We start from the raw sequence: 24,959 nt of genomic DNA, 5'->3' as shown, positions 1-24,959 counted from the left end.
GGTGTAGAGATAGCGCAATTTATATTTTTCTTAAGTTCCCTAGCTGTGCTTGCAACTCAGTGTACTCTCCTCCAATGATTAGACTTGTCCTGCACAGCTATTCACTGGGAAGCTCGGTGTACTGCTGCTTCTCCTCCTTCAAGCTCTTATGCAGCTGAGAACAGAGGGAATGTGACCACTTATAAAAAAGGGGAAAAACGGGTATTTATAATGCATTTTTATATCTATACCAGGCATGTACAAAGTCCTGCCCGCGGGCCGATTACAGCCCTTGTTACGGTTTAATGTGGCCCCCTTGGTAATTTGGATATATATCTATATCTCTCTAAATATACACACATAACACACCCAAGCTCATCTCTTCACCAAACACAGCCACAAAGGCGAGATAATTCTTGTTGGGCAGTGTATTAGTGCTCTGACAAGCACACTTAGACTGAATTTTAATGGTTCAAAGAATGTCAGGCAAAATAGTTGGCCCTCGCGCATGTTCACTTCATCAAATATGGCCCACTTTGAAAAAAGTTTGGACGCCTCCGATCTATACAAACATGTTTGCCTTTCATTTCTATTTTAAACTGAATGGGGTGTTTTACGAGGTGATCGTTTACAACCACTTTAACAGGCTTTTGCTTTTCTACCTGAGACTGTCAGCTGCTGGGAGTGAGATCAATTGGAGTTGTACATAGAGAAGAAGAGGAGATCAAATAGAGTTGTACATAGGGAGAAAGTTGTCCCTGATTTTTGTTATTAAGTTGGTCATCCCATAATTCCTATTCCCCATCCAAGTTATTACCCCTAATAAAACATGAAAACCAAACTCAAAGACTGTTCCTTGTGTCTGGAGATAGTGTGGAGAATACTTGTTGCCTAGCTGTGCAGTGTTGGGGGACCCGATCAACAGCGGCTCCTTTGGGGGTGAGCGCTACATACTGTATATATTACTGCAATATGTGCAAGCTACACCTTCTGATAGCTTTCTTAAAGCAGTTGTTGCATACATCAGGTATACTGTTACCGTTGATTCTGTATACATTTGCTGGTGGTATACACCAAAGCCTTAAGCATTTAAAACAAGCTTTACTGTTGTAATTAAAGTGCAAGTTTAGTCAAACACTAACTTTACGTAAATCCACCCCTATTCTAAGCTTATTCTATCTACCCCGTGAAAGGAAAGATGTGTGTACTTACTTATTCTGAAAGAGCTGCGGTCCAGTCACATGATTGGGTCCCAGTGCTAGCTTTGGTGTAAAGGAGGGACAGCGAATAACGCATGCCCCATAGTAAGCCTATAGATGACATCCTCACCCAGGCTCTGCAGCCATTTTCAACTATCTTTCCTCTTCAATGCAGCCAGCGCTGGGAGCCGATCATTTGATCGGACTGAAGCTCCCTCAGCATAGCTAAGTATATAGATCTTTCCTTTACAGGGTAGAAAGAACAGGCTTAGAATGGGGTGGGAGTAGATTTAGGTATAATAAGTGTTTGATTGAGCTTCCACTTTAACTGAGAATTGTCTCAAAAATATACAAACATTTTCAAACATTATTATTTATGCTCTACAGCTGTCTTTTTTTCTATTCAACTACAACCATGGCTGTTACAATATATGGTCTTTACAATAATGTTTTTTTTTTTTTTTTTTTTTTTGTGGGGCCCTGCTGTAATCTTTAATTGTCTATGTTTTGGGGGCATAATAATGGGGACAAAATCTAGAACAAAATTACACTTTTTTTAAATACAGTAATACTTCAGATAAATACTACATTCTTTGTCTATATATTACATAGAAAATAAAACATGTTTTTACATGTGCTGGTGTGCTGAAGAGCCCTTCAAACACACACATGCACTACATTGCACTGCTCTGCAATAAAATGCAGTCCTAGATTGTCAAGTACTGAAGTACCTTTTAGCTCATTCATTTTGTGTGAATTGGCCCTGAAGGTAATTAAGTTACCATTACCGGTGACAGATATGCTAAATTTAGGGAAACAAGTGGTTATTCTGCAAACAGGCAACTGCTGTCCGATAATAGAGTAGAAAGCTATATACCCACAATTAGTTTTATAAAATTTGCCCTAGTTACCTTAGAAAACTGTCATTGCAATAAAGGAAAATGTGACCATGTTTTTTCTAATCACTATGTATTCTGCCTCTTCTTAACTCCTTTCCTGGCTATGGAATGTAATGGGACCAATAAGGGGATAATGAGAGGAGTAAAAGGCATTACACAGAGCAACTATAAAAATCAGGTTAGTAACTGAGTGTGCAGGGACCTGCAGTATTATGCAAGTGGTGATTGCCTGTTGGAGTTAAAGTGGTTTAAAACCCCAGTCATGGGCGTAGCATAAGTGGTTGCAGGGGTCACAATCACAACCCCGCTCCTAGCTCCAGGGGGCCCCTGCAGCCTCCCTGTCATATTATCATATCCTCCACAAAGTCCAGCTTCGATCTGCTCTAAGGCCCCACAGCCACGCTTCAGTACTGGACTTCCACTTTTCCTTCCAAAGTCCACACCCCCTCTGTTCTCATTGGCTGGGAAGAAGCTGTGAGTCATTTCCTGAATGGAGAGGAGGAGAGTGCCGTCCTGTAGCCACGATGGGACCGATGTCACTGGTGAGGTAAGACACTGCTTCGTGTCTCCTAGTCACTAGCTGGGATTCTCTGTACCCCCCCCCCACCCAGGGATGTCCGCTTACCCAACGTCCCTGACAACTGGGGAAAAGACACGCACTTCCGGGAGGTGACCTTCCCCCAACACCTGCCAACACTGACAGAGAAACCTTCAGAAATTGCTAAAACGAGTCCCTTAACACTTCCTGAGGGGCCCTGAGGGGCTCCAAGCTCCAGATTTTATGTCACATGGCTTTGCCTCCCCAATGGTTACAGTGCTGGAATGGGATAGGAGCTCTGCCAAATGACCTGCCAGGGGACCCTGTCCTCTGATTTTCCAGGGGTGAGCCCTGTCCTCTAATGTAAGGATGAACTCTGGGAACTCTAAACTCTTTAGCCACTTTGAGTATCTTGGCGTGTGGTGGGTGTTTCTGCACACATGGTGGAAGTGGTGGGTGGTAATGGGGGGGGCCAGGTCAACTTTTGCACTGGGGCCCACAAGCTTCAATCTATGCCTCTGACCCCAGTCATGAAATCTAAACAAAGCACATTCTGTATATCTGTAGTGTTTACTTATCTCTCTCTAAAGCTCTAAGGCAGGTCATGCACGAATTTCGTTCTACTAAACCGTCCGAGATTTTAATCGTGTATGGGCAGGCTGAATGTACCAAGTTGATCAATCAATCAGCTTAGGTACAACCAGCATGCCAGGTTTTACCTGTGATTACCTGTTAGGGGCTGCTATAGCCACTAACAATAATTACTGTCTTATCTCCCACCCTCCCCTCTCCCCCACCGGAAGAAGACAATGGCCCGATAGGGGGGATTCCTTCTTCAAAAATTGTTTGTGATGATGAGTGAATCAAGTACATTTCTTACCTGCAACCCATGAAAATAAATTTACTCCATATATGGCCAGCCTAAGTGTGGTTTCTCTCTGGTGCTTACCTCCTCTGTTATCAGCATGAGTCACTTTTGAGAAATTTTCCTGACACATGAGATACAATTTGTGTCTGGGAGGGAGATAAGCACACAGCTTGCCTATTAAGAATGCAGCTCTAAATGTTCCTCGGTTCTTCTGCCTATGTGGAGGGGGATGTCCATTTCCACCAATCATCTCTAACACAGTGTATAAGAGCTGTAACTGCAGCTCTCCACCCTTGTGCTTGTATAGCAAAAAATGTGTCACCACCAAAAGTGCTCCCGCCTCCTGGAATATTCTCACCTGTTGCAATGTGACCTATACCATGAAGTATGGTCAACATAAGCTTTTTAGCCACACCTGGGCTATGGAGAGCCCAATACAACTCCTTGCTGCTAATTCCTCTTACAAGACTTCAAGAAATGGCCGATACCATCCAAGTAATATATGCAAAGAAAAACCACTAATAGTGCTTATACCCTTTTAAAAGCCACTTTATTAAAACACAGATGATTAGAGTACTCACATTTCCCTGGTGCAGGCTATTACAGGCATACAAATCTATATGGTGTCTCCACTGCATACACACAAGTCATTTGGGTAACTAAGGGGTTTATAGCTCCACACTGATTCACCGTCACTGTCCTATGCCCCACCCCAACACGTGTCGACACGGAGTCACATGTCTTCCTCAGGGGGATTTCTGCAGATCTCCACCCCCTCCTCTGTATTCCTTATAGATAAAGAAAATTTTATCACAATTGTGCTCTTTTGAAGGGATGTAGAGGAAAAGAGACTGCAGATAAACAAATACAACGTTTGTAGGAGGATTTGTCTTATCCTTGTGTATCATCTGAGGTTGTTCTCCTCACTGGGTATATGAGAGGGTTTACAACCACTTTAATGCATACTGTATGTCAAGGTTAAAAATAAAAACAAAATATATTTTGTACATCGCTGCAATGCATGTGCATTTTACCTATTACATCTATGTTTTATCACTTTAAAACACAAACTGCAAATACAGAGTTATAACTGTTCATGTGTTAGAATGTGTTACATGTCAACACAGTGTATTTTTAGCTCTGAATTCCATAGCATGTGTTGTCAGCCCTGTCTACTTAATTTCTAATGCACTACAAAGAACACAGTCTTCTCCGTATTACCTTTCCTTCCTCATCCCCATAACCTCTCCTTGTGCACAAACAGTGAGAACATCAGGTTATCTGCACTCTAGATTTATGGCAAAATCAACAGGTATTTGTTACACTTGTCAAACATAAAACATAAAACACGTCCATCGATATATTTAGCAAAAAGAAAAGAAGTTCATGGTTAGCGTTTACATACATTTTAAAGTGGACCTGATGTCAAAACGTTAAGAATATTATATGGAACATTTAGAAAAAAAATATTTCTGAAAATTAGCAAAGTACTATATGGTGAGGGTGCCCAGGAACTGAGATTTAAAGTGGATCTTCCCCCCCCTTTCGCTCTGCATGCTGATATTAAATTGACTTACATTTAGTAGTTGAACGATCATTTTTTACTTTTACATACAATTACTATATTTCAACTTTCAGGTTGAGTGAGGAGCTGGTGATGTAGCTCTGCATCTTGGCAAGGCTACATCACCAATGTCTTCCATGGAACTCTCATGAGTAACCTGCAAAATCTCATTAGATATGGGAGAGAGATATTTTTTTCTCCCTCAGATAATGTGCACTGTCATATGTTCCATGCAGCAGACCCAGAGTTCCAGGCAGTAAAAGACTCCCTCAAGAGCTTGTTCTGTCCAGCTCAGTAGATTACTTTAAAAAAGGCCTGGATTATTTCCGAAATGTACATAATACTGTACAACTGGATACTAAAATTTATAGGTAAAGTTGATCCAGGGAATATCCGACTGCCTCTGATGGACCAGGAAGGAATATTTCCCCCTGCTGGAACAAATTGGATCATGCTTTGCTGTTTTTTTTCCTCTTGCTCTGTATTAAAGGGTTAGTAAGGGAATTTTTTTGTCTTTAAAATAACAAACATGTCATACTTACCTCCACTGCGCAGTTTGTTTTGCACAGAGTGGCCCCGATCCACGCCTTCTGGGGTCCCTCGGCGTCTGTCTCTGGTCCTCCCCGCAAGAACTCACCACATTCATGTGAGAGCTCGCATGGTGATGAGTCCTTGCGGGCGCGCTCCCGTGATACAGCGAGCGGCCATAGCCGCTCACTGTATCTCTCGGCCCCGCCCCTCGGCGCTCCGCGTCACTGGATGTGATTGACAGCAGCGCCAGCCAATGGCTGCGCTGCTCTTTATCCGTCCGCTCTAGCCAATCAGCGGCCAGGCTGAGCGGCAAAGAGGATCTCGGGACCGACTGCAGGACTTTCGAGGGGTCAGGTAAGTAAAACAGGGGCTTTTTTGGGGGGGGGCGGCATCATCAGATGTTTTTTTACCTTAGTGCATAGATTGCATTAAGGTAAAATTTGTTTTTCCTTTACAACTCCTTTAACTGTGGGTATCGAATCATGTATATAGGATTGTAAACATTGTCGATTGTTTTTTTTTTTTGTGTGTTTGTTTTACCTTTTTATTGGTTGAACTAGATAAACTTGTGTCTTTTTTCAACCAGACTAACTTTGTAACTACTGTATGTAAAAGAAAGATAGATGCATCTGCCCTAAAAAGAAAAATAAGGTATGCAAAGAATAGAAAGCAGCAATTATTTTTAATTATCTGTTTGGAAATTTCCATTTCTAAACATTTCTAGAGGTGCCTCTGTTGTAATGGTTAAGATAAGAGTTCTTCTTTAACGACCCACTCTGGGATCTCTCTATCTGATTGATTAAAAAAACATCCAAAAGCCCTTTTTACTTCATTTAAGTGGCGGTCAGGTTAGGCTACAGCTCCCAGACTTCTACTCCACTCTTTAACTCCTGGAAGGACCTTCTTCAGGTGTTCACTCTAGTGCCTGCATGATGTGGACACATCATCGAGTAGATGTGTGGAAGTGACGTCATCCTGGGCTGGCTAATCAAGGTGGAAGAAGATGTCGATGCCGGCAAGAGACCTCATGGGTGTTGGATGGTTGGAGCAGCGGTGTGAATTTGTGCCTATAGTTCCACTTACAAAATTGTTTTAAATACAATGTGATCCAATGTGATATAATAAACGTGCTACAGTTGTATCAACAATTGCAAGCCAGCTGTGTGTGGCCTTATCTCAGTTGTCAGAACATTGCCTTAAAGGGGTTGTAAAGGTAAAACATGTTTTCCCTATATAGCTTCCTTTACCTTAGTGCAGTCCTCCTTCACTTACCTAATCCTTCCTCACTTCCTGTTCTTCTGTCTGTAACTACACACAGTAATGCGAGGCTTTATCCCTGGTGTGGAGAAAGCCTCTTGAGGGGGGAGGGGGCGAGCAGGAGTGTCAGGACGCCCACTAACACACAGCTCCTTTCTCTATCTGAAAAGTAGAGAGTGTCCTGACACTCCTGCTCGCCCCCTCCCCCCTCAATAGGCTTTCTCCACACCAGGGAGAAAGCCTTACATTACTGTGTTTATTTTTTTACAAATCTCTTTATTACATTTTCTCTTTTTTTTCTCATATTCAACATATGTTTCACATTTATCAACTTATTCCAAATTTCTATACAATCTTACAAATCATTCCATTCCATTACAATTACATACTTTTCATTTGTACATTCTATACATTTAACCTCTTTCTTAACCCTTTCTTCCATAGATGTAGTTCCCTCCCACTTCCGTACTTCCCTATCCCTATCCTGAAGCCGTTGTCACATTCTCTATCCAGTTTACCCATACTTTTCCGTATTTCTCCCTGTTTCCTCTATTACAATATGTCTCCTTATACAACGACAAATTGCTATTAACCAAATTTTTCCATTGCCTCAACGAGAGAGCTTCTACCCTCTTCCAATTTAATACTATTGCCTTTCTTGCATAGAAGAGCAGCAGGCCTACCTGTGTTCTTTTTTCTATAGGGGCCATGTTTTCCTTCACCAGTCCCAATAGACAGACCTCTGCCTCTAGATCGAGCTGAACTGACGTCACTTTATCGATTACTCTCATGACCTCTCTCCAGAACAGCACTATCTTCGGACAGGACCAAAATTTATGAATAAAATGTCCTGGGGTGCCTGCACATCTCCAACAGTTTTGGGAATTTGATGGAAATATTTTAAACATTTTATATGGTGTATAATAACTCCTATGTGTTATTTTAAATTGAATTAATTTGTCTCGAAGTGAGACTAGGATCTGGAATGGAAATATATATATCTTTCCCCATTTTTCTATCGATAATTCTGGGACATCTCTCATCCAACCTTCACATAATTTATTCATGTCTAACACTTCTGTCTCTAGTAGATGGGTATATAAATTGGAAATCATCCCTTTTTTCCTTCTCTTTCTCAACATTTGTTCCAAACCTGTTTCTATTAATTGTGGGATGCCTTCAGAAAACTGAGCCGACAAGGCATGTGCCAATTGCATATGTCTAAAAAAATTGCTCTCAGGCACATTCCAGTTTTTCCTCATATCTGTAAACAAGGATATTTTCCCCTCATATATTACTTGTGATATTTTTTTAACTTCACATTTTGTCCATGCTCTAGGATCTTGAATGGAGGCTAAATGTATAAACTCTGTTTTTTTCCACAATGGAGCATTCGGAGATATCGGTTTTTGAGTTCCTTTCTCTTGCCATGCCGGCTTGCCATGCTTTTACTGTCGTTATCATTGATGGAGTTAGATCTCGCCTATTTTTCAGCCCGCGAAATGGCAGTGCCTGCAGTGCCTCCACAGACTGGACCACTGAGGCCTCCACCATTATAGCAGGGTCATATCCATCAGGGTTTAACCACCTTCCCACTGTCACTAGCTGTGTTGCTAAGTAATATTTATAAAGATCTGGGAAGGCTAATCCCCCTTCTGCCACTGGGCGCATAAGTGTACTCAGTTTTATTCTAGCTGCTTTATTTTGCCATATAAATGAAGATAACATACCATGTAACTGTATGAAAAACATTTTTGGTAGCCATTGCGGTGAGTTTCTAAATAGATATAACCGCCTTGGCAGAATCTTCATTTTTATTACATTTATGCGTCCCAGTAGTGACAGAGGGAGAGTCTCCCACATCTTTCATTTTTTCTTATATTCCTGCAGTACTGGATCTAAATTCAGCTTTTTATATTTTTCCACCTGTCGCGATATTATTATACCTAAATATTTGAATTCTGTTACCCATTTTAATGGCATTGTTGGGTTTGCTGTATCCTGTGCTCCTTGATCAATGGCAAATAGCAATGATTTACCCCAGTTTACTTTGAGTCCTGTGTGTAGTTACAGACAGAAGAACAGGGAGTGAGGATTTTTTAGAAGAAATAAGGACATTTAAAAGCAAAATGAGAAGGATGAGATAAGTGAAGGAGTACTGCACTAAGGTAAAGGAAGCTATTTAGGGAAAACATTTTTTACCTTTACAACCCCTTTAAGTATATTATGCATGGACAAGCATATACAGTACAGTATATGTCTTTTACACTTTTCATTTGTTGTTTAGACAATGCTTAAGTGAAGATATTTTTGCTACACACTGTGGAATTCCATTTATCTCTACCCTCTTGCTATCGTACAATCACTTCTGGTATTGAGCGAGGGATAATACAGTGCTATTGTTTTTTATGGATTGCACGCTACAACACTCTATTCATGCAGCCCCCAGACCCTATGCATTAATTCTTGCCAGTCACACATTGATTAGAATTACAAATGTCAATTTTGTCACATGGTCAGGACATACCAGAAATTAACAAGATGGCTTGCTCTTCTTCGATGATCTGCCAGCCTTCTTCACACTTTCAAGAAAACTCTTCTGTACAATGTCCCATCTATAACCTTATTATGATCATGATGTGGTGAACACCTGACTTTGTATGGCGATTTGATCCCAGGTTCTGATTCTTTAATGGAGAAAGCAGTTAGGCATTGATTATTTTCAGTCAGATGCATCCAAACCCTCACTCAGTCCTCAGACAGTAATTGGGCAGATAGTGACTTGTTTGTTGTTTTTATTGTTTTGTAGAACTGGGATAGGGATTGGGAAAAGCTTTGGAATGCCCAGAACTAAACAACTTGACAGAGGACACTATTTTTGAGCAGCTAAGCAAATAAAGCAGATTTTTCCTCCACAAAAGGGTAGCACACAGTTTATAGCCCAGGGGCCTTCTCTTCCCTAAGGCACAACCCTGGCAACAAGTCTGGAACTATCCCACTATCAAGAAGGGGGTGTACAGGCAACAGTCTCTCTCCTAAAAAAAATTCTCTAAGGCCTACTCACTGTGACCCGGGCAGTCTAAATACCTCCTCTCAGTTTCAGCTATACTCTGTGTAATGAAACGTCCCACACTCCGCTTGAGTGCTTTCGTCATATACCACTTCCTCCCAGTCTGAATATAGATATCAGATATTTCAACCGCTGACAACTACACCTGTAACCAGAAACATAAATTAACATGAGCTAATTAACTAATCCCTTAAAGCAGCCAATGTGACTCCCTAACTACAATACACATTATCATAAATATTAACACAGAACTCCTTCATACAATTTCAGGGTTACAAACATCAATGGGTGAAAGACCCTTAGAAGTTATACTAGACTCATTTACATTATAACAGACAACAGACAGACAGGAGACATCCGCATCTTCTAACAGTATGTATCCCAACAGTATTAATCAGCCACTATTTCTAATATGACATATACAGGGTTCCCAGTGTCTTGGGGGGACATGGACCTGAATCCAAAGTAACACCACCTCAAGGGTCCCCAGGCATACAGCTCACAAAGAGCACCGTTCCCCCAAATGCCAGGGCCCATAATCGGTAGGCAAGAGGCTAGCATTCAGTCCCCTCCAAAAGCCTCTGTCCTGGGTGAGTCTGTCACACTCTGACCTGAATTCTCCCAGGAAGATCCCCTCTGAGTGTTGCCTTGAATGTTCCTGCGACTTGTGGAATTCCAGGCAGGGTTCATCTCTGCTGGCCATTCATCTCGACCAGGTATTGGATGAAGCTGAATCCAGGGCCAGCTCAGACTCTGTCCTTTCCTGCTCACTATAGAAGATTCTGGAAAGACATTGGGAGACTGACAAGCCTGCAGCTGCAGAATATAGAGTAGGCAAAACACAATTAAGTCTCCACTTCTAACAGTAGAGCCAAAAACAAAATTTGCCTCACTTCTAGCACCTGACCTAGGAGGGTGCTACAATTAAATCATTTCATGGGGTGTCATTCATGGGGTGCCCTTCCCAATACTTTACAGAAATTGGAAGACATTTTGTAGTGTAACTTCCTGCTTCTGACTGTCCCTCTTTTTACTTTGTCTATATACTGTATAGTGCTCAACCACTAAAGGAGCTGCTGTTGCTTTGGTCTCCTGTTCCAAGTGTCACAAAACCCTCTGGGCAGCACCATACTCTCTGACACACAAAGGCTGAAAAGAGAATATATTTATTTGTGAAATACACTCAGCACATCAGCAAACAGAATGGCGTATACGACTGAATAATAACGGATACCAGTTTCATATAACATCACAAATAATTGGATGACCCAATGTCTGCATCTGTGCCCTGAGGATAGGGGGGGATCTAAATGAAGGGTGGTACTGGAAGCTTAAGATCCTTCAGTTTTTCCAAACCCATCCCCCTGGCCATTGTATTTGTAATTGTCGGGGCCCGTAGTTTCAGCGTTGAAGTGCTCAGATTTGAATGGATTCCACAACACAGGGTGTGAGTACCCAAAATATATCCTAAAATAAGTTGACACTGTCCTATTAAGAATTGGGTAAGAAGTACTCAACGGCCACTCACCACCAAACAATCTGTGATTACACCTTCTCTCACTTTCTAGAGTTTGGAACCAGTGACGTCGGCTGCGACTAAGGACCTAGCAGTGAAGGTCTCTCATGGAACCAATGATGTCAGTAGTGACGCAGGACCTATTGGTGGTGATCTCTCACAGGCCTGATGATGTGGCAGTATGGCAGAGTCTCTCTCTATATCTAACACCACAGTGAACTCTCCAGCAGGCAGCTCTCTGACAGCAGCCCACTCAGATGACTCTCACTCTCCCTACTGCATCAAGCCAAGGCTTCTCTATATTTTTCCTCCTACTCAGCTCCTTGTGCTCCAGGGACTTGTAGTTCATCTAGTCCATGGTTTAATAGAGAACTATCTCTGAAGACTGTGTCCCCCACAATTTCAGTATGCTCCCAGCAGTCGTTCTTTCTCTCCCAGGCTGCACAGCAGCCAATCACAAAGTGAAAGTGAACTTTGAGCACTGGGAACTGAACTAAGGCAGATTTGCTCATCCCTAGACATGACAATGTAAAGTGGAGGCTGTGATAAGGTTGAAGCTACCATCACATGTGTAATTTATTTTGCTTCCATTTCTTATTATTATATATTATGGCCCGGATTTAACAAAGCGTTTGCACTGACGTAAGTACAAATGTGCGCCATCGTATCTATGCGCCGACCCACATACTAAGATACGCCTAAAAATAGGCTTCCTACGACTGACGTAACTTGCCTACGCCGTCGTATCGTGGGCGCATATTTACGCTGGGCGCATTTGCCGCTCCCATTGATTTTCTATGCACATATGCAAATGAGGGAGATACGCGATTCACGAATGTACTTGTGCTCGGCGCAAAATATACGTGGTTTTCGTAAGTCGTACGTCCGGCGTAAAGTTATTCCCCATATATGAGGCGCAACCGATCAAAGATATGGACCAGGGAACACAAGCCGTCGTATTTTACATCGTTTACGTTGGACGGGAATATGGCTGGGCGAAGGTTATGTTCACGCCGTAGGCAGTGATCCGTCGTATCTTAGGCAGTTGTTCCGACGTGATTTTGAGCATGCGCAGAAGGATGCATCCACGTCCCGACACATGCGCAGTTGGCGATTCCTATCTGTCTGTCGCTCGGCCCATCATTTGCATGGGGTCACGCCTCATTAGCATGGCTCACGCCCACTTCCACTGACGTCGACTTACGACTTGGAGACCCAGCGCAGATTTGGCAGCACTGGCTTTGTGAATCCAGTGCTTGCCTCTATGAGCTGCGTCGGCGTAGCGTAAAGAACATACGCTACGGTGGCATAAATATGCGCCGCTGTTTGTGAATCCGGGCCTATATCTTTACTTTAGATTTGTAGTGCACAGATCAGATTAGTCTGGCAATTTTGATTCCGTGTTCTACGCCCCGATGGGCACACTGCAGCCAGGCACACAACATTTTTCATTCAGTCGAGTCAGAGAACAGGCTGTGTATGTCTTTTTTTTGTGGTTTCTATTTTGGGTAGAACTTGGATAGGATGAGGGTGAGCCTAGGAATACTCCTAACCGTAACTTGACATTGCACTAAGACTTCAGGGTTAATGCACCCCCTTTGTAGTGTAAAACTGAACAGCAACAAACAGGAATCCCTCAACAGGAAAGCAATCCTGAATGTAGAGACAGAGTAGAATTTTTTTTTTTTTAACAATAGATTTTTATTGAAAGTATTTACTTAACAGTACAGATTAAAATTGTCACATTAATCCTAAGTAACCAACCGAGTTACCTTGTTTTTTTTGATCTCCCAGGAGAGCTAAGGAAGCTATTTAGATGCAGAAGGCTGGTACTCACTGTTTCCTGATTTCCAGGCAGCCATTTCCTGATTTCCTGATTTCCAGTCAGCTTGAGTACTCCAGCAGCCTGTGTCCTGGATTTCAAAAAGCTTTCTAAGAATGCTCCAGGAACATAGAACAGAGGTGCCTCAGCCAAACCATAACTGGGACCTTCATAAAGGTGCTTGTAGCTCCAGGCAAATCTCCCAGAGATGCCACAGTCCTCAGGCTGGATCCTACTCCCCATGAACAAGAGGCATCTGCCCTGGACTCTAGCCCATTTATAACCCCCTCAGCCCTCTGCTGGTCACTTGTTATATTAACCAGGGATTGGCTGGGGAGATAATAACATTCTCCCAACCACTATGTCCCAGGATCCCATGAAAGACAGGGGGAAGTAATTGAGCCCATACCTACAGAATCCAGAGCAGACCTAACTAATCAAATAATGGCTTCCTAAATACAGGGGGGGCCAAAAACAAAATTTAGCAAAACAGAAACTCTATGGGGCGCTACAGGTTGATCCTAGGGATTCTGTGCAGTGGATTGCATAAAGTATGTTAGAGCCCTTTCACACTGCTACTGCGGCCACCGCGTTAGCGGTAAAGGGCCGCTAGATTTAGCGGCGCTTTACCGGCGCTTTGCGGGTGGAAGCGAGCATTTTTAACCCTAAAGAAGGGGTTAACAAGGGGTTAATAGCGCCCACAAAGCGCCGCTGCCGGATTACTTTGCAGACTTTTCTTTTGCTCCTGCAAGAGCACCGCCCCAGTGTTTTCACACTGGGGAGGCTTGGGAGGCGCTTGAGAGGCACTTTACAAGCACTATTTTTAGCGCTAAAACACTTGAAAAGTGACTTCAGTGTGAAAGGGGTCTTACGCTTGTGGTGCAAACTGTGTAAAGCCTTGCACACACAATCAGATTTTCCGATGGGAATTATGTGTTGGAATTATGAATTATGAATTATGCATTATTTCATTATTTAATTAGTTTGACAGACTGTTGGCCTAAAATCCGACTATCTGTACGTTCTATTGGACAATTGTTGTCGGTTTTTCCAAGGACAAATGTTGTTGGATGGCAGGCTTTAAAATTTTCCGCGGACAACGGTCTGTTGTCAGATTGTCTGATCGTGTGTACACAAGTCCGTCAGACAAATATCCAAAGTACAAACACGAATGCTCGGAATCAATGCTCGCCAAACACGACATAAGCAGAAGGTGCCCAAAGGGTGGCGCTCAAGAGCTTTAAAAAAAAAAAACATAATACGTCTAGTACATCGCTATGTTCATGTTTGTTGATCGACAATTGTGTGCTGTTTGTATGCAAGAAAAAATCCAGGCACATGCCCTTTGGACAATAGAAAATCTGATCGTGTGTACAAGGCTTAAGTCAGAAAGATATTGCATTTAGATCTAAACTTTACTAGCTGAATGTTCCTAGACTTGATAACTGCTCAAACTTAAAGTGGATGTAAACCCAATTTTTTTTGGATGTCACAATGTACAGTATAAGATTTCCTATCATCTGTTTCCAGTCTTGCCACACAGAGTTAATCCAGCTCTGAGCAATCCTCTTTTATTGTTCAGTGAAATAAAACGGACTTACAGAGAAAAACCTTAGTCCGTTCCGCCCCCTAGCTGTGAGTGGCAGGTTATTTACATATCTCATGCACTAGCCTGGAGACAGGCATTATTTTTTAATTGCCACCCCCACTCCTTTTCTGAAGTCATGTGGTTACATTTCTGGATTTTGACTGGATGTTAGTAATCATAGCAGAATTTAGTGTAAAGAATACACAGGAGAAAATGCATGTTGACAAGGGGAGTGTAGAGAAGGGTGGGGAGTGACATCACGACTCCACCCACAGAGCTCCAGACAACAGACCCACCCACAGAATTTTCAGTTTTTCCGTTCTTATAACAGACAGAGGGGAGACATTTGACAGGTAAGGATACATGCAGGAGGCATCTATATCCTTATAGATCAGAACTATGGCAGTAGTTTAGAAAGGATGAGAGTGGGTTTACATCCACTTTAAGAAAACAAGATTCAATGGAAGAAACAGAAAGAACACCACAGTAGAGTTTCTTTTTTAACCATCTTTTTTAACATGAACAAAGTGTCTGTCAAGCTTTTTTGGATATACTTGATATTTCTTTTTTGAGCTAGCAATTATTAGATTGACAGCTTCCAAAAAGCTTAGGTTATCCAACAATCATCTAGTCAAGCTGATAGAAGAATAGAGCAGTTATTTTTCTGCTTTATTTCCAGAGTCTGAACAACTGTATATATATATATTTTTTTTGTTAACTTACAATGCTGCGTACAATTTCAGGTTAACTGCGGGTTCACTTGTCACAGCACACTTCACCAGCAGCGACTATTTGTTTTAATCTGACAACTCTTTCACAGACATCATTTAGAAGTTTCGATTTTACAGACTCACTTAACTTTTGGAGATGAGTATTTTGTACTGCTGTGGTTATCTTAAAGACTCTTCTTGCATACTTTTCAGTTGTTCTCCTCTTGGAGTTCCAGAGTAAAAAACGCTACTTCGGACACTTAGGGGTCATATATTAAACAGAAATATATACATACATACTACACATACTAGGGCCAGTTTCAGGGCCGTCTTTAATGTTGATTGGACCCTGGGATTGGACCCCCCCATGCAATTTTGTTCTCCACCTGCTTTGAGACATACAATAAATATCAGCTAGACTTAAAATCAGTTTACTGTATCAGATCAGGCAATGATTAGGATTGGTTGCAAGAGGTTACAGCATATCATTAACACTTACTGACTGGTTGCTAAAGGTTACAGCACACATTACGGCTCACTAATTAATTGTTAGAGGTTACAGCACATGATTTCTTCTTGTTGATTTGTTGCTAGAGATTACTGTAGAGTAATACTACTCACTGATTGGTTGCTAGAGGTTACAGCATATTATCTCTTCACTGCAGAGGGGCATGATATACATATGAATGCTGCCTTTATTTACATATGAATGCTGCCAGCCTCAGCTATTTACATATGAATGCCACCACTATTTACATATGAATGATCCCATGATTTACATATGAATGATGATTATTTGCATGTAAACACAGGGTCTGCAGGTGAGTCATCTGACAACAACAATAGGGCAGAGCTGGGCAGCATTAAAAGCAGCACTTCACACTGAGATATCAGGACACAGCACAGGACTAAAACTTCAAGGGACAAGGAAATAAACTGGGATAGTTGGCAAGTATGAGGCAGCTGCTTTTGGCCCCACAACAATGACAGGGCCCATGCCAGTTGCCCCTTTTGCCCTGCCTTAAAGGGGCAACTGGCCAGTTTAGACAGGTGCCAATTTCCAACCACTGCAACCAGCATGTCTATGCTATGGTTGGGAGGAAACCCACATAAGCACAATGAGAACTTGCAAGTCCCACACAAGTAGTGTCCTGGCTAAGATTTGAGGACCTCAGTGCTCCAAGGCAGAAGTGCTAACCATTAAGACAGCAGAGCACTATTCTTTTGGAAAAACAGAAAAATATAAGGGAGAAGGAAACCCATTTATGATGTGACCTATAAAAGTAATTTAACTAGCCTCCCCTAATCACAGATTTCTTACTGCCGTGCTAGGAAAAGAAAAATCCATGGGACACTGCAGGCTCCACAACACAGTCTGCATTATATGAATGGACCTTAAGATGCAGGCCTCAGTGAGACAAGTTCGTAGCTGCAATGCAATGGAGGCGGAGGACAGCATGACAGGGTGTAGGGAACTTAGGTGAAGAAAGGGTTAAAGTTAGAGGGGGTGGTTAATAGGATCCTAGAAATTAACTATTGGAGGAGGTGAGGAGAGGGGGAGGAGAGTTCAGTGAGCTAGGTGATGCTGGAGGAGGGGCAGCATCAGTCCGGGGGAAGAAGCAAGGAGAGAAGTCCTGCAGCCTGTCTGTGTATCGGGTCAGCGCTCTGGGTCATCTGTGGAAAAGGCAAGGAAGGGAAGAAAAATGTCAGAGGTAGCCGGGTTGTTAGCGCAGCTTCAAGCTGTTGCGGAGGTCCACGGCGCGGACTGGCTGCAAAGCCAGATCACCGCCACTCTGCGGGGGGTGCAGCAGGCCCCGGTCGGGTCTAGGCCTGCTTCAACGCGCGCGAGGCGGTCGATACCGCCGGAGCGCTTTAGCCCAGATAATACCCCCAGGTCACAGCGTCGGGTGCGGAGTCCCAGTAGGCCCCCGTCGGGCCCCCCCGCCAAGCAATCTCAGTCTGCCACTGCACGGGCGGGGGGCGGGGGGGGCGGGAAGCGCGCAGCGCGGGGGAGCCTCTCGGGTGCCCAGGCCTACCTCCCCTGTGTTGGTGCAGGCCCAGATTCACATGGCTGTCCCCGGTGGCGATGTTCCGGTCGGGGGGGCGGCCCGGCGTGGGAAGGACCCTCAGACAGGCGCCGGCCTAGCTCGGTCCACAGGCGGCGGCCTCGCACGCGGTGGGGATGCGTTCAGGGATGCAGATGGAGCGACACCAGGCCAGTCACGTCAGTCGGGAGGTCCCGCCTCCAGGCACCGTTCGGAGTCTGGGAGGGTTGACCGGAGGGGCAGTGGTGCTCAGGCTGCAGCCGCAGTGCTGAGGGATGATCTGATTGAAGAGTTCAGCAGCGATGGAGACGAGAGCCCTCGGGGGGTGGTGGCTCCCATACCTGTCACAACGCCAGCTGTGTCCAGAGGTCGGGGAAGGAGTGAGGAGGTTCGTCAACGACCACACGGGCAGGCGGCGACCGGTTCCAGCAGCAGTGAAGAGGGGGAGCTGCCGGAGGACCCCGCGGAGGATGGACGTTATGGGAACCTGTCGGCTGGAGGACCTTCACGGCCGCGCCGAACCGGTAAGACTACATCTAATGTGGTTGCGGGGGGTAGGGGTGGGGTTAGTGCGCAGGACATTAGTGGGGGGGTGGCGGTGCTTAGTCCCTCAGGGGAGGGGGGTGTGTGGGATGCCTTACGGGAATTGTTACGTAGGCTAGATGGGGGTGCTCCTCAGGTTGCGAGCCCGCTGGGTCCTTGGGTCCCCCCGGTTCCAGTACCCCCCCTCCCGGTTCCTGCCCCCGCCGTTCAGGCGCTGACAGCGGTAGTTGTCCCTCCCCCGGTGCCGGCGAATCCAGGGACAGGCGTGGCAGGGACACAGACGGACAAGGACGGCGTGGGAACGGCGGCGGAACGCAAGGACAAAGACAAGGACAAGGACGGGGACAAGGTGCGGCTGGATGACGCGGCTAGGGGGGAAATTTACATTTGCTTTGAAGGGCCGTTGGGTGCCCATCTTAAGCCAGAGGTGAGGGAGAAAATTCAGAAGGACGAGTTTGTGGAAATATTTTCCCTGCTCCCGTTGGAAAAATTTCACCTCGACCGGGTGAAGCCGGACGAGAGCAAAAAGGATGAGGAAGAAAAACGTCGGTATAGGCTCATTCCGCGGACGTTTACGAATTGGCTACAGGCGTTTGCGATTCTGGCTAGCGTGATCGGGGAAAAGGCCCCCGAGAAATGCACGGCCCTATTCTGTTACCTTGATGCCATTCACGAAGCGCATAGGGTGTACGGGGGTCTGGCGTGGTTGAGGTATGACGAACAGTTTCGTCAGCGCAGGGCGGTGCGTCCCTCCATCCGCTGGGACCATAAGGACATTAGCCTGTGGATGAGGTTGATGACCTCGACCAGGGCGGCGGGCCAGTCCTTTCCTTGGGGGGCCGGCGGCGCTTCCTCCGCGGGATCGCCGGCCCTCAAAAAGAAAGGGGTGTGCTGGCAGTTCAACGACGGAACCTGTCGTTTTGGAGGATCATGCCGCTTCAAGCACGAGTGCTCAGGGTGTGGTGGGTCGCACGCGTTCAATAGGTGTTTCAAACAGGGGAAGCGGGCCGGAGATGGCGCTGGAAAAGGGAATGACGCCGGTGAGACTGGAAAGGATGCTGCCTTTTCTAAGTAAGTATCCGGACAGGGCGGCGGCGCGTTTGCTAGAGCAGGGGTTCGGGGAGGGTTTCGTGATTCCGAGTTCGTTGGCGGAGGTCCCTCCGGTGGCGGACAATTTGCGGTCAGCTCTGCGACATCCGGGGGTGGTGTCGGCTAAGCTGGCCAAGGAGGTGGCGCTCGGCCGGATGGCCGGCCCGTTTCGGGAACCACCTGTGGGGGGTTTGGTGGTGTCCCCGTTGGGCGTAGTTCCGAAGAAGGAAGTGGGTCAATTTCGGATGATACATCATCTGTCGCACCCAAAAGGGGGGTCGGTCAACGATGGTATTGATCCGCAGAGTTGTGCGGTTACCTATACATCATTTGATGCGGCGGTGTCTTGGGTTAGAAAGTACGGGAAAGGGGCTTTGATGGCAAAGACGGATGTGGAATCCGCCTTCAGGCTGTTACCGGTGCACCCCACTAGTTTGCGTTTGCTGGGGTGCCACTGGCAGGGGGAGTATTTTGTTGATCGTTGCCTGCCGATGGGTTGTTCCATATCGTGCGCTTTGTTTGAGAAGTTTAGCTCGTTCTTTGAATGGGCGGTCAGGGAAGTGGCGGGGGTGAATTCCGTCATCCACTATTTGGATGACTTCCTGTGCATAGGACCCCCGGACTCCCGCTGTTGCGGGGTTCTGTTGGGTACGGTACAGTATTTGGCGGAACGTTTTGGGATCCCCTTGGCCCCCGACAAAACGGAGGGCCCTGCGTCTGAGCTGGTGTTCTTGGGGATCACCATTGACTCGGTGGCGATGGAATGTAGGCTACCAGAGGATAAGGTGTTGGCTTTGAGGAGGGAGGTCAGTGAGGCCCGGGTGAAGCGGAAGATTCGATTGAAGGAGCTCCAATCCTTGTTGGGGAAGTTAAATTTCGCGTGTCGGATTATTCCCATGGGACGCATTTTCAGCCGAAGGCTTTCAGGGGCCACGGCAGGGGTCCGGGTGCCAAACCATTTTGTGCGCCTGACCAATGAACTGAGAGACGATCTGAGGGTTTGGGGAACGTTCCTGGACTCTTTCAATGGTCGTTCGATGTGGCAGACGGGGCCGGTCAGCAACGCCGACCTGGCTCTATTTACCGATGCGGCGGGGTCAGTGGGCTATGGGGCCTATTTCAACGGACGGTGGAGCGCGGAGCCCTGGCCGGAGTCTTGGAGGGCAGCAGGGTTCCTCCGGAACCTGGTGCTGCTGGAGTTGTTCCCCATCGTGGTGGCGATGGAATTGTGGGGGGAGTTCTTCAGGAATAAAAAGGTGCGCTTCAATTGCGACAACATGGGGGTGGTGTGGGCGATCAACAGCATATCGGCATCCTCGCCCCCGGTGATTAGGGTACTGCGGTACTTGGTACTTAAGTGTCTCAAAGTGAATGCCTTGATATATGCGGTGCACATTCCTGGGGTGGATAACAGATTGGCGGATGCTTTATCTCGTTTCCAGTGGGCGGAATTCCGGATCCTGGCGCCAGGGGCAGAGGGGCAGGGGGAACCCTGTCCTCAGAAGTTGTGGGACATTGCACTGGAGTCGCCGCAGGATTGATTCGGCAGTCGATCAGCGAGGGAACGTGGCGAGCTTACTCTAAGGTGTGGCAGGAATGGTCCGCACTGAGGGAGGAGGTAGGAGGGTCGGAAGATCCAGAAGACCTGCAGTCGTTGGTCTTATACTTTGTGTGCTGCAATTACGAGAGGGGAACCTCGGGTGGCGCCATTAGCAAAAAGATGGCGGCATTGGCTTTTTTATTTCAGATGGCGGGCCTCAGGGATTTTACAAAATCCTTTGTGGTGCGCAGGGTGTTAAAGGGATACAGGAAGGGCAGTACTACACGGGATTCCAGGCGTCCGGTGTCGTTCGCGGTCCTGGGTACGGTATTGGGGAATTTGGAAAAGGTTTGCGCATCGCTTTATGAGCAGATACTTTTTCGGGCTGTTTTCGTTCTGGCCTTTTTTGGGGCGTTCAGGGTGGGGGAATTAGTTTCCCCCTCCAAGGTGGTGGGGGGAGGACTACGAATGCAGGACGTTAGGTGCCTGGAGGAATCGGTGGTGATTTGGCTTAGCCGTTCGAAGACGGATCAACTAGGTAGGGGCGTAAAAATAGAGTTGTTCCGGGGGAATTGTCCACTAACATGCCCGGTTGAGGTGGTAAGGCGGTTTTTGGGCGTTCGCCCAAAAGGGGGGGAGGCTCTGTTCATCCATCAAAAAGGGGAATGTTTGTCTCGGTTCCAGTTTACGGCGGTGTTCCGGAAATGTCTGAAGGAGGGGGGTCTAGTCCCGGGAGAATATTCGGCGCATTCGTTTCGAATAGGGGCAGCAACGGAAGCGGCAAGGGGAGGCCTGCCTGCAGATTCTGTAAAGCGGATTGGCAGATGGGAGTCTAATAGATATAAACTGTATGTACGGCCTCATTTGTTGTAAACAATGAGGTATCGGTGGTTGACAATGCTGATGTTAATGTTTTCGGGGGGTTGTTTTTGGTCCTGCTGGGTATTGTTTTTCTCTTTTATGTCTTTACAGATCCCCAAGGTTGTCTGATTTGGATCCTAGGACATTCATTTGTGTTTTGGGGGGCAAGAAGGGCGGATGTCAAGCCTGGGGGGAGACAGCTGGGGGTGCCCAGGGAGGAAGGAAGGGTACGATGGATAGGGATTAGGGGTCTCATGTGGCAGAAGGTGTTACCCGAAGTTCACAGGGGGGCTAGCTTAGACAGGGCCCCGGACATTTTGGTGATACATGCGGGGGGGAATGATTTGAGCGTCCGGCCGATGCGCCAGGTGATCAAAGACATACAATGGGATATACGCCGACTGCGGGCCTCTTTCCCTGACCTGATCATTGTTTGGTCAGATATTGTGGCTCGCATGGCCTGGAGGGAGGCCAGGTCATTGGAGCGTTTGGATAAGGCCCGGATAAAGGTGAACAGAGAAGTGGGCAGGTTTGTGGTGCAGCAAGGTGGGATAGCGGTTCGCCATTCAGATTTAGAAGTTGAGACTTGGAGGTACCTGAGGGGGGACGGGGTTCATCTCAACCCGATCGGGATCGATCTTTGGGCTCTGGGATTGGAGGAGGGCGTTAGGAGGGCTTTCCTGGTGTGGCGGCGGGCCCAAGTGTGAGGTGGTCCCACTTGTGCCGCGGTGGCGGTGGGTTCCCCTGCCGTTTGGTAGAAATAGACGGTGGTTAGGTAAAAACGGTGGGGGGGCATAGTTACAGGGATGGTGTCTGCCTTGGTGGTCTGGTGTCAGTCTGGACCACCAGGGGAGAAGTGGGTGGGTCTGTGGTCAGCTAGGTCTTCGAGTCGGTAGTCGCGACTGGGGACATGTCGTTAGCTAAGAGGGTACCACAGGCCCAAAAGAGTGATCAGGGGTTGTCAGGGGGACTGACAACCAAGGTATGGTTAAAAGGTTTAACAATTGAGGAATAGGTTAAATATTTAAAGTTGGGTGATATATATATGTATATGATGGTGTATATATATATATATATACAGTTTTTGTATTTGTTAATAAAGGCCTACCAGGCCATTTTAAATCCAGCAGGTGTCAGTGTGATTATTGGGAAAGGTTTAATGTTAAGGGGTATATGCTTGTATTGGTTGGTGCGGTAAGTTATCCGGCTGCCCTAGTCAAGACAAGTTCGTAGCTGCAATGCAATGGAGGCGGAGGACAGCATGACAGGGTGTAGGGAACTTAGGTGAAGAAAGGGTTAAAGTTAGAGGGGGTGGTTAATAGGATCCTAGAAATTAACTATTGGAGGAGGTGAGGAGAGGGGGAGGAGAGTTCAGTGAGCTAGGTGATGCTGGAGGAGGGGCAGCATCAGTCCGGGGGAAGAAGCAAGGAGAGAAGTCCCACCCTCCCGCCCTAATTATAGGAGTTAGGTGGTTTTGACAGTACAGGATGGCGGTGGGTTCCCCTGCCGTTTGGTAGAAATAGACGGTGGTTAGGTAAAAACGGTGGGGGGGCATAGTTACAGGGATGGTGTCTGCCTTGGTGGTCTGGTGTCAGTCTGGACCACCAGGGGAGAAGTGGGTGGGTCTGTGGTCAGCTAGGTCTTCGAGTCGGTAGTCGCGACTGGGGACATGTCGTTAGCTAAGAGGGTACCACAGGCCCAAAAGAGTGATCAGGGGTTGTCAGGGGGACTGACAACCAAGGTATGGTTAAAAGGTTTAACAATTGAGGAATAGGTTAAATATTTAAAGTTGGGTGATATATATATGTATATGATGGTGTATATATATATATATATACAGTTTTTGTATTTGTTAATAAAGGCCTACCAGGCCATTTTAAATCCAGCAGGTGTCAGTGTGATTATTGGGAAAGGTTTAATGTTAAGGGGTATATGCTTGTATTGGTTGGTGCGGTAAGTTATCCGGCTGCCCTAGTCATGGACTTGCAGAGGATAACAAAGGTGGATAACAGCACTATTAACTTCTTTGCATTGGCAGTAAGCAAATATACAGCCTCAAAAACATTTGATTTAATATTTGTATTACCATGTGCTTGTTATTCAAACTGTATTCATCAAAAAAATAAAATAAATGCAATACCATCTACCGTAGCTGTAATGCTGTGAGAAGGAAGCAAATCAAAGAAGGGCAGAAGCCAAAGCTGACAGCAACTGTACACCCAGAATGGCGCCCACTGTTCACATTTTTGGGCGGCTCTAATCAGGTGCTTCCAAAAAACACTCCTGCTGGTGTAATTCAGGTGCTCTGAATTAGATGCTGCAAGGATGTAGTCCCAAGGGAGGGGGCAAGCACGCTGACTAACCCCCAGCCAGAATGGCTTGGATGATGGGGCAAGCTTACTGAGGAGGAACAGGAAGTGAGAAAGTCAGACAAAGAAAAAAAAACATTTAGAAGGGAAATCGGAAGGAAAAGGTAAGTGAACCAAAAATGCACTAGCTTAAAGGAACCTATTTAGAAAATTAAACATGAACCTTTACAACCCCTTTGAAGACATCTTTTGTGCCTTCCCATTATCCCCTGATGAAGTCACGTGACCGTGACACCACATGTAGGGACAGAAAAGACACTCAGACTGACATAGGCTGAAGCCGCTCGTGGAGATGAGTCCATTGTATTTTATGATTTGTGATTTTATTAATAAAAACTGCCTATTGTTAAAAAATACTACACTATCCAGAACCCACTTCTTTTATCACTCTTCTTTGCATCCAATGAGAGACAATTATTTATGCGCTTTGCACTTTGATACCATTCACCCTATTTATTATTATTGTTTTGCATACCGTATACATAGAAGTCCTATCACAGTGTTATTAGCATTGTATTCATCAGTCAATTTATTATTTGCATCATTGATTTATTTCCATTGAATTTACATATGTAGCAGTAAATTTTTCTATTCTGCTGGGAACAGCGCAGCACCAACCCCCACTTAATTATATTCTATTATGGGTATGGTCTGACGCTTATCCGGTGCTTGCAGCAGTCCCATCCTCTTAGTCTCGCACATGGTAGCGCAGGAATAATTATATATTTTACATCTTGAACTAAGCCACAGACCTGCTAAGGTCAAGAGTGCAAGGATCCTACACCTTTTTCCTTTGTGTTCATTTTTAGTCCTCTTAGCATTACTGCCCTACAAAGGGGTCTCTCTATCATGCATACAGGACAGGACACAGACCAACTTGATGTTGGTTATAGGTGTCCTGTTCCCATACTCAAACTGCAAGGTTCCACCCACACCAACAGGTATTAAAAGGAAGAGGAGAGACAACAATT

At 45.7% G+C, this 24,959-nt stretch overlaps 1 protein-coding gene across 2 annotated transcripts; it reads left to right on the top strand.

Annotated features, from left to right (window-relative positions):
• Positions 1 to 17,274: 17,274 nt before the first annotated feature.
• LOC120927048 lies at positions 17,275 to 23,593 on the top strand. 2 transcript variants are annotated; one of them, XM_040337476.1, is made up of 3 exons: positions 17,522 to 18,110; positions 21,731 to 22,373; positions 23,133 to 23,593. In XM_040337476.1, the coding sequence occupies exons 1-2, from the start codon at positions 17,609 to 17,611 to the stop codon at positions 22,324 to 22,326; spliced, it is 1,098 nt and encodes a 365-aa protein (XP_040193410.1). In that variant the 5' UTR covers positions 17,522 to 17,608; the 3' UTR covers positions 22,327 to 22,373; positions 23,133 to 23,593. The 2 variants fall into 2 exon arrangements, with proteins under 2 accessions (XP_040193411.1, XP_040193410.1); XM_040337477.1 differs by having other exon boundaries at positions 17,275 to 18,110; positions 21,731 to 23,593.
• Positions 23,594 to 24,959: the final 1,366 nt, after the last annotated feature.

This window comes from Rana temporaria, chromosome 2 (assembly GCF_905171775.1).
Source record: "Rana temporaria chromosome 2, aRanTem1.1, whole genome shotgun sequence".
Classification (NCBI taxonomy): Eukaryota; Metazoa; Chordata; class Amphibia; order Anura; family Ranidae; genus Rana; species Rana temporaria.
The sequence above is the reverse complement of the archived record's forward strand: the minus strand, read 5'-3'. Positions and strand labels throughout refer to the sequence as shown.